The 16,661-nt window shown below is 59.9% G+C and overlaps 1 protein-coding gene across 3 annotated transcripts; it reads left to right on the top strand.

The window, feature by feature from the left end:
- The first annotated feature begins 9 nt into the window (after window positions 1-9).
- Window positions 10-16,375, top strand: RELL2 (RELT like 2). 3 transcript variants are annotated; one of them, XM_041418585.1, is made up of 9 exons: window positions 10-122; window positions 1,807-2,804; window positions 6,371-6,584; window positions 8,266-8,328; window positions 8,407-8,473; window positions 8,750-8,938; window positions 13,319-13,919; window positions 15,442-15,475; window positions 15,704-16,375. In XM_041418585.1, exons 3-8 carry the CDS (start codon window positions 6,377-6,379, stop codon window positions 15,472-15,474), a joined length of 1,161 nt encoding a protein of 386 aa, XP_041274519.1. In that variant the 5' UTR covers window positions 10-122; window positions 1,807-2,804; window positions 6,371-6,376; the 3' UTR covers window position 15,475; window positions 15,704-16,375. The 3 variants fall into 3 exon arrangements, with proteins under 3 accessions (XP_041274519.1, XP_041274502.1, XP_041274511.1); XM_041418568.1 differs by having other exon boundaries at window positions 8,266-8,473; XM_041418577.1 differs by lacking the exon at window positions 10-122 and having other exon boundaries at window positions 1,650-2,804; window positions 8,266-8,473.
- Window positions 16,376-16,661: the final 286 nt, after the last annotated feature.

The following is a 16,661-nucleotide window of genomic DNA, read 5'->3' on the forward strand; positions in this document are numbered from 1 at the left end:
TGGCCGCCCCGCGGTCCCGGTGTCGCCCTCCGCTCGTCCCGAGCTGTCCCCGCTGCCGCCCCCGGCTCACGGCTGTGCCCCGGCTCGCCCGCACCCCGCCCCCGCAGCCCAGCGGCCCCCAGGTACCCGCAGCCACAGCCCGGTCTCACCTGCGTGCCCCCAGCGGCGCCCCTTGGTGACAGTTACCGGCTGCACTCTGTCCGTCGCCCGGTGCCGTCTCCCCAGTCAGCCCCCACTGCCCCTCACCTACTCCCAGTCACCCCCAGCAGATCCCAGTCACCCCCAGCAGATCCCAGGTGCCCACTGAATTCCCTTCTGCAGGCCCACAGCTGCCTCTCAGTCATTCCCAGTTAATTCCAGATGCCTGCTGGTTCTCTCCCATAACTGTCCACCAGTCACTCCTCCCTCCTTCTCACCTGCTCCCAGTCGCTCCCAGCTGCTCCAGTTCCTCCCAGTGAGCCCAGCTGGCCACAGGATTCTCTTCTCCAGGCCCACAGTCGGCCCCCAGTCACCCCCAGTGGTCTCCCAGTCGCTCCCAGCTCCCCTGTCACCCCCAGGGGTCACAGCCCGCCCAGGGCACAGGGGATGGGGCAGGGGGGTTCCCATGGGACGCCCACACCCGGGTGGGCTCGTTCCATCCCAGTCCGTGAGGGATGGGACCTGCCACTGCCAGCTGTCACCAGGTGCCACCCTGTGGGCTGCAGGCTCTCCAGAGCTTTGGAAAGAACCCTCTGGAGGCGCTGCCAGGCAGGAGGAGGACAAAGGCTGGGTGGGAAATCGTTGGTGTGAGGAGGCAGCGGGATGGGGGAAAGCTGGAGCTGACAGGAGGTGGAAACAGGAGCATGGCGTGGGCAGGGCTGGCTGGGAATGGCAGCACAAAGCTGCTCCCTGGGGCTGGAGGGAAGGAAGGACGGACAGAGCAGGAAACCTTGTCCAAAGGCTTGGAAAACCAAGCCAAAATCAGTGCTTGGTCCTGCCAGCCTCCTGCTTGCTGGCTTCCAGCGGTTTGGGATGAAGGAAGCTGTGCTGGAGACAGGCTCCTCAGAGAGGGCAGCACCCCCAGAGCTGCCTGAGGATGGGCACGGGGATGTTCCCTGGCAGATCAGTGGATGCCGGGCTGGCATTCCCAGGGCATGGAAACCCCTTGGAAGCAGCAAGGGGAGCTTCCTGCCTGTATGGGGTGGGGCATGGTGGGATGGCTGGGAATTCTGGGTGCTGTGCTGGCTGCAGGTGTCAAGGTGGGATGAAATGGTGGGGTTATTAAAGGATATTTCTGTCTCTGTCCCCCCTGTGGGAACACTGCCCCCTCCACACCGCTCCTTGTGTGGGTTTCCTTTTAGGACCCCAGCTCTAGCGTGGACAAAGGATCACAGGATGGGTTAGGGGATAGGACTGGAAGGGACCTTAAAGATCATTTCATTCCAATCCCCTGCCAGGGGCAGGGACACTTCCAGAGGAGACCCAGGACCCTCTCACCATGACCCCACAGGCCCGGCTGTGCCTGGGGACACTCAGAGAGGGCACCTGGCACCAAGCCCAGCACCCAGCAGGGGAAACTGGGAAATTCAGGACTCCTGGACCACTGAGCAATATGATTAGGCAGAAGCTGTTTATTGTTTGCATTATACAGTTATTTATACATTCTAGCTCTTTGCACACATTTCTTACTGGTGCCTTTGTCTTGTCCACGTGTTCTGCGTGCACCTCTCAGAATATGGGACTGGTCACAGTCCAGGTGCTTTGCTGCTGTTATTTACTTCTTGTGGTCTTGGAATTTGGTTTCTCAGCTTTTTCTTTCTTATTTAGCACAGTTTATGTCTTAGAAACCTTGATGGATTCCAGAGGGTTCTGAGAAGAGTCTGATAAGAGCAGTTACGAGCTGGATGGCTGGTGCACACTGCAGCCTGAGCTGTCCAGGTACATTGCTCCAGGAATCTCTGGGATTTAAACGTGCTGAACACCACGGCTGTGCCGGGAGCTCCGGAGCTCTGACGCTGTTCCCTCATGACGGCTGTCCTGTCCCTGCTCCACCAGCTGCTGCCACCAGATAACACCTGCCTGGGGACACGGAGCCACCCGGGGCATGTCCCAGTGCCCGCCTGGGGACGGGGTGAGGAGAGCAGAGACACAGCCCTGCCTGAGGAGAGGAGAGACACAGCCCTGCCTGAGGAGAGCAGAGACACAGCCCTGCCTGAGGAGAGGAGAGACACAGCCCTGCCTGAGGAGAGCAGAGACACAGCCCTGCTTGAGGAGAGCAGAGACACATCCCTGCTTGAGGAGAGACACATCCCTGCTTGAGAAGAGCAGAGACACAGCCCTCTTTGAGGAGAGCAGAGACACTCCAGCTGGGATCACTCTGCTGCCTGAGCTGTCCTTCTGGAAGCTGGGTGCTTCCCAGAGATGCTTCCAGGCATCTTCATGGGTGTTGGAGCAGAGCAGGGAAGGCTCAGAGAGGGATATTTTTAGATGCTCTTTGTGCTCAGAGAGCAAAAGCAGGCTGTGGTTTAACGGCCGTTAGCTGCTGGGCACGTTTGGAAAGCTGGAGCAGGGCTGAGGATTCAGGCACACGTTTGACACGATGGGATGGAGCAGCTTTGCAGACGTGAGGACAGTTTTTGGGCTGAGCATTGAAGTGAAGATCCCAAGAGGAGCCTGGATCTGGGCAGTCCAGCCCATTTAGCTGCCACATGGACAGGCAGCGGGGCCAGGGCGGCTGATCCCCAAAAGGACGTGGTCCCATTGTTTGTGGGCTGACATTTGCTCCAACAGCTGCAGAAGAGGAGCAGGAAAAGAGCAGACAAGAGGTAACGTGGGATTTCACTGGGACCAGAGCCAGCCGAGGGACAGGGTGGCAGGTGACAGCACTGTCCCACCAGCCTCTCCTCGACCACTCTGTCCCCTCCCTCCCAAGCCTCCAAAGGCTGAAATTCCGGTGTTTCCAGGCAATGCCTGGAGAGGGAGTGAAGCCTCCAAGGACCTCCAGGGTTCAGGGAAGCCCTGAGGGAGGGCCTGGGAAGGAAGGGCAGAATGGTTTGGGTTGGAAAGGACCTTAAATCTCATCTCATTCCAACCCCCTTCCACTAGAGCAACCCCATCCAACCTGGCCTTGGATACTTCCAGGCATGGCTAAGGCCATCTCCGAGGTCAGGAGTGCTGACACTTTGGCCCTGATCAATGCAGAGTAGAACATCCCAAGAAGTCCAGCTGAGCTCATGAGGAAAAAAGGCAACTCCAACTTACCACTGTAGGGGAGTTCATCACTAATTGGTTCATCCACGAGCAAGGATGTTTCATAAGTCCTGAAAACATGGGAAAAGAGGAGCTCAGTTCATTGAAAGGGAAATGGGAAATACAGGGACAACTCCCACAGAAGTGCCCCTCACCAGGCAGAGGGGACTGTCTGGACCAGCACTGTGCCATGTTCTGGACTGTGTAACCTCCTCCTCCTCCTCCTCCTCCTCCTCCTCCTGCAGTTGGTGGTGCTGGATGAGGTGGGCAGGCAGAAAGAAGGCAGCTGCCTGTCCCAGAGCTGCAGCCAGATTGTCTCAGATGCCACTGCCTCGGCTGGTGGGGTCACACAGGCTGGGATGGCATCAGGAGGGACAGAGGATGCAGATCCCAAACTGTGGATGAGCAGGCAGCCCGCAGCCATGGCTGCACCTTGCCAGCTTGGTGTGGGGCTTTACCCCATGTGGGTTCTGTCCCCCCACGGCCAGGATGAACACGGCCAGCCTGCTCACAAGGGGAGCTCCATTGTGTGGGTTCATGCCTCAAATGCTGGCTGCATTTGGGGCACAGAGGTGCCAGGGTGTTGTTTCTGGATGACCTGTGAGGTGCTGTGTGGGACAAGGACTAAGGCCCTGGAGGGACACTGAAGCTGAGGTGATGGAAGCAAGGTGGAGACTGGGAGCAGGTGATCCCTGGTTGGGAGAATTAGGAAGAGAAACCATCAGCTGGGGTAATCCAGCTGCAGAGCCAGGAGGGAGCAGCTTGACAGCCACAGAACTCCCTCCTCATCCTGGCTCACCCCACGAAGGCCAGGATTTGTCCTCAGGCAGGGCCAGGCTGCTGTGCCATGCTGTGTCCCCCAGCTTGTGGAAATGCCTTGACACCAGAGGCTGTGGGAAATTGGGAATGTCCCCTCGAATGGGGAGTCCTGATCAGCCTGGCACGGCTGGAGTCGGGAAAAGGGTGGGATGCTGGCAGGGGGCAGGGTGCAGCAATGCTCTGGGTGGGCGGGAACGCCCAGGAGGAGAAAGAGTGATTTATTGTGCAGGACAGCGTGCGTGGGCACGAGGAGAACAACGGGAATACGCTCGCCATGACTGCATCCCCTCAGGGCCCTGCAGAAACCCAGAGCTGCCAGCTCCCCCTGTGCACAAACAAGGGCAAGGAGCAAACTGCCTTCGAGCTTTACTTTGGGAGCTCTTCCTCAGCTGAGACTTGCATGATGCAGCAGCTTGTTGGTCCAGGGTTTGGAGAGCTCTCCTCTCCTGTGGCTCAGCAATCCATGGCAGGAGAAGTCTTGTTCTTGCACAGATGTTCCATTCCTGCCTCCCTGCCAGGACAGCGGGCAGATGGGTGTCAGCTGTGACGTGGTGACCTCCTGAAGGCACACTGATGGACGAGGCTCCTGGGAGCCGACTTGGTCACCTGTGCAGAGGGACAGGAGCCCTCAGCGAGGCACGGCTGAGAGCCTGGAGGGGTCACAGGCTGTGTCACAGCAAGGCAGGCCGTGGTGGGATCATTCCAATGGGATAATTCCCACGGAGGAACGTGTGCATGGATCAGAGCTTGGTTCAGTGGAGATGGGCTGGGAGGGGTTTCAAGGGTTGCATCCCTCAGGGGTTGGGTGGAGAACTGGCAGCTGGCTGAAGAAGGGAGAGGAGTAGGTCTGATTTCCAGTAGCAAAGGAGTGGTGGGTGAAGCCTCCCAGAGTGAGGATAATGTGATGGAGGTGGAGAAGGAGGTCATGGGACCACCGCAGCATGAGATTTCCAATGGCTTAGCCACTCCTTTTTTAGAAAGGAGGGAGACACAGGAAACTCCCGGGGCTCTTTCTCCACCCTCTCCTCGGTGCTGGGATCCCCATGTGGGGGTCTGCACCCCTCTCCCCCCCACAACGCTGCTGTGTGATCAGTCCTGCTTTCACTGAGCCCCACTTCCACTTTTCTCCCTCCCATCGCCAGGGCTCAGTGCCCTAAAATTCAAGGCAAGGAAGGTGCCAGGGGAGCTCGGGCTGGCACGCGTGCGGGTGAGGTTATTCACCCCGGGGCGGGCGGCAGCCTGGCAGCTTCCCTGAGCAGCGCTCCTGCGTGTCCTGCTGCAGCCTCCGGCATCTCCCCGAGCTCCTCTCCGCGCCTTCCTCCGCCGAAACAGCTCCGGAGAGATTTTTTTCTGGGATCGGGACAGGCGGGTGCTCTTGTGGCAGAGAGCGGCAGAGAGCGGCAGGCAGAGGCAGCTGGCTCCTTCCCGGGGAAGGCAGGCAGGGAGCCGGGGCCCGGGGACCGGAGGATGCTGGCCGCGGTCCCCAGCCGCGGGGATGCGGGGTTGCTAGGAGGCAGGTGAAGGTGAAGGTGAAGGTGAAGAGGAGAGCGCTGCGGAGGACCGCAGGCCCAGGTACCGCCGCAGCGGGGCCGGGGGGCAGGCGGGGGGGACCTTCTCCGTGCCGGGCAGCGCAGCCGGCGAGCGGGAACGCGGGCGCCGAGCCCTTGGGAAAGGAGCCGGGAGCGCCTGGAGGAGCCGAGGCGGAGGGAGCCGGCTCGGTTCTGCGGGAGGACGATGCGGGAGCGGCCGGCGGCTCGGCCCTCCGCCAGCCCGGCTGCCGCGGCTCCCCGCCTGCCGGTACCGGTACCGGTGCCGGTGCCGCTGGAGGGCCTCGGCCGTGAGTACCGAGGGCTGCGGAGGAGCGGCGCGGCGCGGGAGGATGCTCAGCCATCCTCCGGCAAGGGCGAGCCGGGAGACGCCGCCCGCCGCAGAGCCCCGGGCAGGCCGGGGCACCGGTGCCCTTGGGAAGCCGCCTGCAAGGGACGGGGGAGCGCCGCAGCCCGGGGCCGGCGGGCCTGCGGGGACGCTGCCGCCGCCGCTGCCCTTGGGATGCCTCTTGCCGGGGGCGTGCGGGGCAGCAGTGTCCTTGGGAGACCGCGGGGAGCCACCTCCGGCCGGTCCTGTCCTCCGTGCGGCCCCGCACCGCGCCGAACCTTGCGGGGCTCGGGCTGAGCCCCGGGCAGCCGCCCCCGGCTGGGAGCTGCCCCCGGCTGGGAGCTGCCTCCGGCTGGGAGCTGCCCCTTGCCCCGCAGGAGGAACGGGAGGATGGGCACAGGGTGGGGGTGAGCGCCGCGGCTCTGACCTGCCTTCCTCCTCCTCCTAGATCCGCATGTCAGACTATCACGACCCCCACGATGGGGAGTCAGATCCCCAACACGGCATTACTGTGGTCTTCCTCCTTGTCCTTGTCTTCTTCATCATGGGGCTGGTGGGGTTCCTGATCTGCCATGTCCTGAAGAAGAAGGGTTACCGGTGCCGCACCTTCCGGGACGAGCTTGACCCAGATGACAAAGACGGGGTGGAGGAGCTCCAGGATGGTGAGTGCTGGGGCAGTGGGGGCTCGCTGGGGACTCGGCTTTGTGCCTGGTGTGGGCTGGTGCTCCTCATGCACCCTTCTGGGCTGTGGGACAGGGCTGGGAGGGTTACCTGTCACGTGTGGCTGGGTTGGGAGAAAGGGCTGGGGCGGTGAGAGAAGCGCAGTGTTCCCTGGGGATCGGGAGTGTGAGGGCCAGGGATCCCTCTGATCCACGAGCTGACAATGGCTGGAGGTGACAAGGAGGTGGGAGCCAGTGCCTGGCCCTTCCCAAAGGAGCATTATCACCAAAAGGTAATTCTGATGAATATTCAGAACTTGCTGAATCCCCAGAATCTTAATCATAACCCCTGTTCCCTCAAGGAAAACCTCTCCCAGCTGGAGCACAAGTGCCTCTGCCCTCTGGCATTAGGAAGTCTGGCAGGGAGCCAGCTGGTGTTTGTTATTGGTCAAGTCTTCTTCTGGTCCCTGCTGTGTTCATGCAGACCACAGAATCAGGGCTGTTGCTGGATGGGGAAGGGACCTGTAGGGAATTTTTTCCATGGCTTCAGGCCACTGCAAGTGGCTCTGGGGTGGTTGGATTGGGAAGTCACTGCCGCATGGAGCGTGGGTGCCCGGCCCAAGCGAGCTCTGTCATTCGGTGCTTGCCTGAGTCTGCTGAAGTGGGGAACACACATTCCTCCGGCTGCTTCCCAGGCTGGGAACAGCCACATGGTGCCACAGAACTCCTCCAGCTCCGAGTGCTGCCGGCAGTGCTGGGGAGGATCAGCACCTCCTGCTGCTGCTGCCTGTGCTCAGGAGGGAAATGCCGCTCCTCGGCTGCAGCCAGAGCTTCCAGGTGCCCATGGATGTGCTCCTCCGCTTTAATGTTTTGGCTGTACATGACATGGAGGCAGTCTCTGAACCTTCCAGGATGGGCTTTGCCCTCTGGACACGCCACAGCCCAGGGAAACATCTCCATGGGATGATGGAGATCTTCCAAGATCATGGTAGCAGCTCTTGAGCCTTTAAGGTTTGCCAGGCCACAGCTCTGACCTGCTTACAGCAACATCTCACACCACTGACCAGGCTGGAGGTTTGTCCGTCCATCCATCCATCCATCCATCCATCCATCCATCCATCCATCCATCCATCCACCCATCCAGGCCTCCTGCCTGCAACAGTGGCTGGAAGCAGGTTGAGTTGAAAGCTGTGGGTGAGCTCCACAACAAAGCAGGCACCTGCTTTGCTCAGAACAGTCTTTTAAACTTTCAATAGTGTGCAGCTCTGGGGCTCTCTCTGTCACTGTGTGTTCCCCATTTCTGTGTTTAGCAGGTCTCAGTGGGTTTATTTTCTGTGGACATGTCCTGTTTACCCTTGGAGCCTTGAGCACTTGCAGCATCCTGCAGCCAGGGGCTCCAGGGCTGGACAAGGACCCTCCTCTTTCAACTTTTTAGAACCTGCTTCCCTCTTATTTCTCCAGATGCTCTGAAGGAGCATCACCACCCCCTCTCCCTGCACACACAGCTGCTGGCTCAGCCATTTCTTTTCCAGGATCAGGGATCTGGTGTTCCCCAGTGGCTTCCCAGTGTGACAGGGGACTCGAGGCTTCTCCAACAACTCTGCTGATGCAGCTGCTCCTGGGAAGGGATGAGTGAGCGGAGCCCTGGAATCCCAGCCCTCAGTGCCACGTTGTCTCTTTTCAGATGAGGCCGAGAAGAACGACGACACCGTGGAGAAGATTGTGAGATGCATCATCCAAAATGAAGGTGAGCACTTCCTTGGCTGGCCCAGAGCCGTGCTGACCACTTTGGCTGACGCGTTCCTGTTTTTCTCTCTCTCTTCAGCAAACGTGGAGGCCCTCAAGGAGATGTTGGGTGAAAATGAAGGGGATGTGCCTTTGCCAGTGCCCAGGTGAGGGAAGCTCATAGCAACCTGTGGCTGCTCCACAGTGAGGGACAAGCAGCCCCTTTCCAGCTGCTACAAAGCATCTTCCCAGCGGGGAGTCCTGCTCTCCTGAGGGTTTTGAGGAGTGCTTCTCCCCACTGTCAAGTGGAACAGCTCTTCCTCATTCCTGTCCCCAGCAGAGGTTCCCCCCAGAGCTGCTGCTCCCAGGCCTTGCTGTGGTGGGGCTGCACCGGGGGTGGGATGTCTCCCTGAGGTGACACAACCTGTCATCTTCTGTTGCAGCCTTTGTCACCACAGCAGCAGCCAGGACGGGGGCCCGCCACATCACCACACGGTGCACCTGGGCTCCACGCAGGCCCCCTGCATCCACTGCAGCAGGAGGAAGAGGCACCCCCTGCAGCGCCAGGGGCGGTCCAAGGAGGGCAAAAGCAGGATGCATCCCGGAGAGACCACCGTCTTCTCAGTGGGCAGGTACCAAACGAGCTTTGCCAGACATTCCCTGCTGGAATGAGCACCACAGGCTCCCCTCAGTCCTCCTGTTCCTTCCCCCTTCCCCAGGTGCCCAAGGTTCCCTCTTGCTGTTCTGCACTGAGATGCCCCAGCAGCAGCTCTGCAGCTGGAGCTCCTGAGCAGCCAGGTGGTTCCTGCACCTGGAAATGCCTGTGGTGTGTGGCAGGCTGTGATGCACCGGTGGCTTCCCTCCTTCTCCGGGAAGGTGACTCAAGCTGGGTTTTCCTGCTGAGTCAGTGCTGGGCACAGCCCCAGCTCCGTGTCCTTTCAGAGCCCGCTGTCCCAGCTCAGTGCAAGCAGGGCCCTTGCTGCCCAACTGGGGGCTTTAGGGACCTCACTGGGAGGGACAGAGGGGACAGCATGTCCCAGGTGCAAGCCACCACCTGCTTAGGATGAAAGAGTGGCTGTGCTGCTCCAGGTCGCTGCCTCCAACAATGTCCGTAATTAGATGACACAGCAGCAATGTAAGAATAGGGGAGTGTTCCTGATACTTGCCACAAATGCTTTCCATCCCCACCTGGTTTCACCTCAAGGGACTTCCTGAGCTTCCTGTGGTCTCTGTGTCGTCACTAACCTGTAGAACAGTCTGTAGGCTCGCCCAGGCTGCCCCATTCCCCAGCAGAAGGGGTTGGGAAAGTCTTCCTGGGCTTGGCTCCCTCCGGCTTTGGTGACTGGGGCAGGGTGACAAGCAGCTGCTGGTCGGTCCCTGGATGGCCACGGTGGTGAGACACAACGCTCTGCCATGCTCAGATTGTGCACAAGGTTTTCATTCAGGGCCTGAGCCTTGATGAAACTTCACGTTGCGGTCCAGAGGGACAGTCCTTTCATGGGAATGCTGAGCCAAAGGGGGCATGGAATTGTGGAGTGGGTTGGGTTTGAAGGGACCTCAAAGTTCATCTCATTCCATCTCCTGCCATGGCAGGGACCCCTTCCACTGTCCCAGGCTGCTCCAAGCCCTGTCCAGCCTGGCCTGGAACACTGCCAGGGATCCAGGGGCAGCCACAGTTTCTCTGTGCCAGGTCCATCCCACCCTCCCAGGGAACAATTCCTTCCCAATCTCCCATCCATCCCTGCCCTCTGGCAGCGGGAAGCCATTCCCTGTGTCCTATCATGTGGATTTTTCCACCACCATGGGCAGGAACCTCAGCAGGGAGGTGAGCTGGGGCTTTCTGGGCAGCTGGAGAAGGAGGGAGACCTGCTGGACCTCCCCAGGCCCAACTGCAGCTTGGATCACATCTTGTGGGCACTGCCAGCTCCCGGCTCCCTCCGTGCCCGTGGCTGTCCTTGGAGGTGGTGCCCAGCAGGCCGGGGCTTTGCACAGTTCCTACTCACCGCTAATTCATTCCCTGGCTGGTGCCCAGCTCCATCCCCTCCTCCGTGTCCTCTGTCCGTGCTCTTCCCAGCCTCCTCTCAGCACTCAGAGTGCTGCAGAAGATGCTGTCCTTTCCCAAAGGCACCTTCCCTCAATTCCTGCTTTTCCTCTTTAACCCTGTCAGTATCCCACCCCACACCAGCCTTCTCCACAGGGCGGTCATCCCGTTTCTGCAAGGCTTTACTTTCAATCCTGAATCTCTTTGGTACAAGGTCCAACTGCTAAGGGGCCTATGTGCCCAAGAGGTACAATCCCACCTCCAAATTCTGCTTCTTCTTTCCAGACTGGCCCCTTTTCACTTCCAGGTCCTGGATGACTTTTCCAGGATTGCCCTTCCTGTGTCTTATTTATGACAAATAACTTGAAGTACTTTGACCCAGCACTGACCCTACAAAACAGGGCTTCTTTAACCCACCCCTAGAGTTAAAGACACCCTCAAGTCTTGTTCTCCTTTATTTTTGGTATTGTTCTTGCCTTGGATGCAGTGGTTGAGAGTCCAGCCCGCTCCTACATGGAATGAGCCCTGGTCTTGGTAGGAACAGGCTCATCCCTGAGGAGTGGAAAGGATGGGAGCTGCGGAGGTCCACCAAGATCATCCAGGGCTGGAGTATGGGACACCTGAAGAGGCTTTTTTGGCCTGGAGCATTAGAAAGGGATGATCTAATTGTTCTCTAACACTTCCCAAAGGGTGGGTGGAATTTAAATGAAGATGGAACAAGATTCTCCTCAGAGATCTGCACTGGGAAGGGCAAGAGGCAATGGCCATGAGGTACAACAAGAGAAATCCAGAAAAGATGCAAGAAAAAACTGTTCTGCCATGAGGATGCAGGTGCCCTCGACAGCCCTGAAGAGTGGAGGAATCTCCATCCCTGAAGATTTCCAAAACCTGACTGGACAGGGCTCCGGGCAAAGTGCTTTGAGGGTAGGAGGGAGCCCAGATAAGAGCAGGGGTCTGGCCTGGAGACCTCCTGAGGGCTTTTTGCACCTAAATTGTTCTAAACTTCTGTGGCACTCAGGGTTATGTATGGTATAGGACGATTTACCATTTAGCTCACCGCTTTCCCTCAACCAGTTGTAGTCGGTGGCAGAGCTTGTCCATAAAATATCTGTGTCTGACCCTCTGTCCTCAGCCCCTTCAGCCAGAGTGTGTCACATCCCACTGAATCCCAGGGATGCTGATGAGGCAGCCAGCCAGGGCTCCTCTGCTTTCCCTCACCAGCCAGAGGTTGGCTGCGTTACCTCTTGTACCCTCTCCAGTCCAAACCCTTCCTGCTCTCTGAATCCACTCCTGACTCTTCCAGGCTGACACTGCTCATTGGCATTACCAAGAAGTGATCCTGTCACTTGTGTCTCCTTCCTGTCCCTCTTCAGGGCCAGAACATTCTTTGGTCTCCCCAAATCGCAGCACTGGTGTCTTATCTCCAAATATCTAGACAGACCTGAAAGGTCACATTTTCTGCTGGTTGGCCTGGGAACCTTCTCTGGAACTGGAGCATTTCTCTTCTCCACCCTCCCAATCCTGAGCAGCTTTCTGGCCCTGCTGAGGAGTTGGTGCTGTCCACAGGCTGGGCTCCAGCCTGGAAGTGGTCTCCTTCATTTCTGCCAGCTCTCCTGGCATCTGTTCTTATCTTTTGGACCTCTCTGCTTTTTCCTTTGGAACAACAGTGCTGCCATGTGCTTGACTTTTGTGTCTTGCTGTTCTTTCCACACCAGAACTTTCTGAAGTTCTGCTTTGCCCTGACCCTGACTTGCAGCTGAACCTCAGCCAGGTCGGCCAGGTCTGTTGGGTTTTCCATGTGTGATCCAAGCGCAGCAAGAGCAGCTGTGGGTGAGCCATGGGCTGCATGAGGTCTCAGTCCTGGCACTGGAGTGCTCTGGCTGGTGGACACCAGCTCCCCGTGGAGATTTCCTGTCTGCTGGTCCAGCAGCAGCTGGCAGTGCTGGTGAGGAGGAGTCACAATCAGCACAATCACAATTCAGACTTTCAGGCTTTGCTGACACCTTGCCCCTCCCAGGCTGAGGGAATTGGGAGAGGAGAAAGCTTCAAGGAGACTTTAGAGCCCCTTCCAGTGCCTAGAGGGGTTCCAAGAGAGCTGGAGAGGGACTTGGGACAAGGGCATAGAGTGACAGGACAAGGGGGAATGGCTCCCGGCTGCCAGCAGGCAGGGTTAGAAGGGATATTGGGAAGAAATTGGTGGTGATGCCCTGGCACAGGGTGCCCAGAGAAGCTGTGGCTGCCCCTGGATCTCTGGAAGTGTTCAGGGCCAGGCTGGATGGGGCTTGGAGCAGCCAGGTTGAGAGGAAGTTGTCTCTATCCATGGCAGGGGGTGGGAGCGGATGATCTTTTAGGGCCTCCTTCCAACTCAAGCCATGAGTCTATGATCTCTAACCCCTCTCTTCCCCCCATGTGCAATGCTGCATCACCTCTGATTATTAACCCACCTTTTGAGGGTGTCAGACCCATTTCTGCAGCTTTTCTCCTGCCCACCCAGGAGCTCTGAGCTGTTACCTGCTCACGGTGCAACCTTGGTGAACACTCAGGTACCATCCGCCCCTCCAGGGTATGGTGCAAAATGTGCTCTGGCAGATTTTAGCCAAACAGCTCCTCCAGCCTTTGATCCCTGTTTCCAAATCACTGCCAAACCCCTGTCCCTGCCCTCACTGAGGGCACTCTGTCATCCAGGTTGTCTCGGAGCATTTCCAAGGGCTGTGATCCATCTTGCTGCTGGGAGGACAAGCTCTGCCCCAGCCAAGACCTGGATTGCTCTCCCCATCCTTCTCTTTCTGTTTGTTTTACTCAAAATGAAAGGGGAAATCAGTCTGGGGACATGGCTTGCATAGGTCAGAATGGGTCAGAAAGGCTGGAGATCACGGCAAAGAGAGGAGATCGGGGCTGGAGGTACAGAAAAGCTGGGAATCCAGCGGTGGGACAGCATGGAAAAGACTGCTCTGTCTTGCCCCCATTGCAGGTTCCGTGTCACACACATCGGGAAGAAGCCGTCCGTGCAGGAGCAGCAGGACGGGGCCCTGCCCGCCGGCAGCCGGCCGCCGAGCACGGAGGAGCTGGAGCGCAGCAGCGAGATGCTGCAGCGGGAGCGGGCTCTCAACGGGACTGTCCCCACGGGCGGGCTGCAGAACGGGGCCATCCCGACGGGCACCCAGAGTGGCAGAAGCGCGGAGCAAAGCCTGTCCGCCAGCCCAGCCGCGAACACACCAGCCAGCTCCGGCACCCGTGACAGCCGGCGGGCGGGCGCGGGGTCCGGCACGGCGGGGTCCGGCCCGGTGGGGCTCGGCACGGCGGGGTCCCTGCAGGATGCTGGCTCCGCTCCCGGGAGCTCGAGCCGCCAGCGCAGGCTGATGAGCCTGCCGGTGCTGGGAGCGTCGAGTCCCAACATCCCAGGAGAGCTGGCACGGGAAGGAGCCGGCATCTGCCTGGAGGAGATCGGACTGGCGTCGGCAGATGAAGTGTCGGATATTCACGGGAGCCTGAGTCTGCAGGAACAGGCCGATGAGCTGGGGAGAGACGAGAGCAGCAGGAAACAGTCCGGAGGGGAGGACGGGAAGCAGCAGGTATGTTCCTCCTCTTCCTGGTCCCCCTGTGGTCCCCTGGGCTGGAGGGGGATTGCTTTTCCCCACCCATTTTCCAGTGTCTGAGCAGTGGAGTGACTGTGACAGGTCCCACCCTGCTCTGGGGCAGTGGGAAGTGCTGCGGACCTGCTGCCCGTTCTCCTTGGCAAGGGACTCCTTTTCCTTTGGGAACATCCATTGGGATTTGACCTGGGAGAGCTCCACTGCTGCACGTGGTGTCCCCAAAACCATAGCCTCAATGGGGTCCAATGTGGCCAGTAAGGAACAGGCAGGGGCAGATTTCTCCAGGAGCCTTTCTTACCTTGAAGGCCAGGAAATGGCAAAGCCAAGTGGTCATCTCTTGGCTGTTTTCCCCTGCTCCTGAGGAGCTGTGCTCAGAGAGGAGGAAAGCCCACCCTGCCTGGAGCTCCCAGTATCCTGGTACCTCCCAATATCCCACCCAACTGCCTTGTTGGAAGGGGTTAGAAAGCTCCAGGGGATTTTCTACCTGGAATTGCCTCTGTGCTGTTACCAGTGAGCAAATGAGGCTGCTGGTGGCGTTCAGACACCCAGAATTTCACTCACAGGCTCACACACTCATTCATGGTTCTGCAGCTGGGAAAAGGTGATTTTCATGGAAGGGGGCTGGGAAACACTCCCTTGTGTAGTGTCAGCAGCTCCAAGAGCTGGGTCTTGGCTTGCCTCACAAAACCAGCACCAGGGCACGTGTGGCAAAACCCGTGGAAGAAAAAGGAAGCCAAATGCCTGGGTAAAATTCCTGGCATGCTTCAAAGCCATGGAGATCCCCTCAGGCTGGTTCTGCAGGGCTGGGCACGGCCCATGCACATGCCAGCAGCCCTTGGCAGGGGGTGGGATGGGGCAGGATTGGGTCAGCACGGGAGCGGCCTGGGAAAGGTGCCTGGCTGGATGCTGGATAAGGGCAAAGCAGGATCCCACTGTTTCCCTCTTTGCTTTCTGGTGACCAGGCTGGAAGGTTTGAGCTGTTTCATGGAAAAGGGCAGCCCATGGCAGGATAGAGCTGATGGCCTGCAGCCCTTCCCCAGAGACCTGGGGAGGCGGTGACAGGGCCTCCTGTGGCCCACTGAGCCTTGGGAATCCTTTGATCCGTGGGGAAGCAGTTAGGTGCAGGGCAAGCCCAGGCACGTGGTGATCCTCTCCACAGTGCCAGGCTTTTGCCCTGGATGCTGCCTGTGGTGCTGGGCTGCTCCAGGACATGGGGGCCCAGGAGAACGGTGACAGGACCGCCCTGGGATGTTTGTCCCCAAGCCCTGGTGCCACTTGGACCATCCCCCGTCCCCTCAGTGTCAGTCACAGCCAGCACGAGGGTTGTTGGCTGCTCATCACGCCCTGCAGTGGTGGGGAAAGGCAGAGATGGTGCCTGGGCTGTAGTCGCTCCTGGAGACTCAGTGGGGTTCTGCCCCTCGGGTCACTGCTGTGGCCACGGGAGAGCCCCGGCCCAGCCCCCGCTCCATGGGAGCGCTGACCCTCCTCCTCCATCCCACAGGAGCCCAGCGCCGCGGAGCAGGACCGTGTGTGACGTGAGTGCCTGTCCCCTGCCCCTGGGACAATGTCTGGGGCGGGTGGGAGGGCACTGTCAGTGTCCCTGCCCTAGGGGGTCTCAGCTTGCTGCTGGAGATGGAGAGAGGGTGAACCAGGGGTCGGGATGTGCCCAGCCACAGGCAGTGACCCCGGGAAGTCCCATTTGCGGGTGGTGGGGAGGTGCCATGGCTGTGGGCACAAGCCCCGTCCTGCCTCTCTCCCCGCAGCTCCTCTCCGCTCCCGGCTGGAGCGTGCACCGGAGGCGCGCAGCCCCCGGGCCCCTCGGGGCTGGGGCTCTGCCGTGGGGCAGCCGCGGGGCAGCCGTGCCCGGCCCCGGGTGGGCAGCTACGCGCTTGGCATGGCCGGAGCGACGCGCCGGCGGCACCGACAACCGCGCTCGGCGCCAGCCTTCATCCCATTGGCAATAGGTACCCGAGTCCCACCCACCGCACCCTCCCCGGAGACCCCCCCGAGGGACCCTCGGGCCTGGCAGGGGCAGGACAGCATCCAGAGCCCGCTGCCCCCGCGGCCCCCCAGCTCGGGGGAAGAATCAGAGGGGGCCGCGGCGAGGGGCAGGGATGGAGGCAGCGGCTTGAGCCCCCCCCGGGCGGTGGGGAGCACCCCCCAGCCACCGGGCACGTTCACCACAGAGCACAGCCCCCCGGGCACCCCTGCCACGCAGAGCAGGCACAGGCACAAATCCTGCACCGGCAGGTCCCTTGGAGATGCTGGTGGAGAGGAGCTCCCAGCCCCATCCCGGCACTGGAGGGGCTGGAGCCCGGCCCTGGGGGCGGGATGGCCCCAGGCCAGGCCAGCGGGCAGCCCCGGGGCCGTGCCAGCTTCGGTGTGTAACGCCCTGTACATAGATGAGCTACAACCATTAAAGCTGCTGAACCCCTCGCCAGGGCCAGCGGGATTTATTGATTTATTTGGAACAGCCCCGCATGCTCGCTCCTGCCAGTGGGGAGGTGCTGTGGGGGCTGGCAGGGTCCAGAGATGAGCCCCCAGGAACCAGGGCTGGGAGTGCACAGGTGATGCCAGGCAGGAAGGGTGGAGGCAAGAGGGGGGTGAGATGGGGCCTGGCTGTGGCACTGGGCACCCCAAAAAAGGGTTCTGGGTGGTGTACTGGGATGCAGGACCACTCTGCAAGCAGCACTGGGCAGGATGCAGCCCCTGGAGAGACCA

The sequence above is a fragment of the Onychostruthus taczanowskii genome, unplaced genomic scaffold (assembly GCF_017590055.1).
Source record: "Onychostruthus taczanowskii isolate IOZ18803 unplaced genomic scaffold, ASM1759005v1 scaffold107, whole genome shotgun sequence".
Classification (NCBI taxonomy): Eukaryota; Metazoa; Chordata; class Aves; order Passeriformes; family Passeridae; genus Onychostruthus; species Onychostruthus taczanowskii.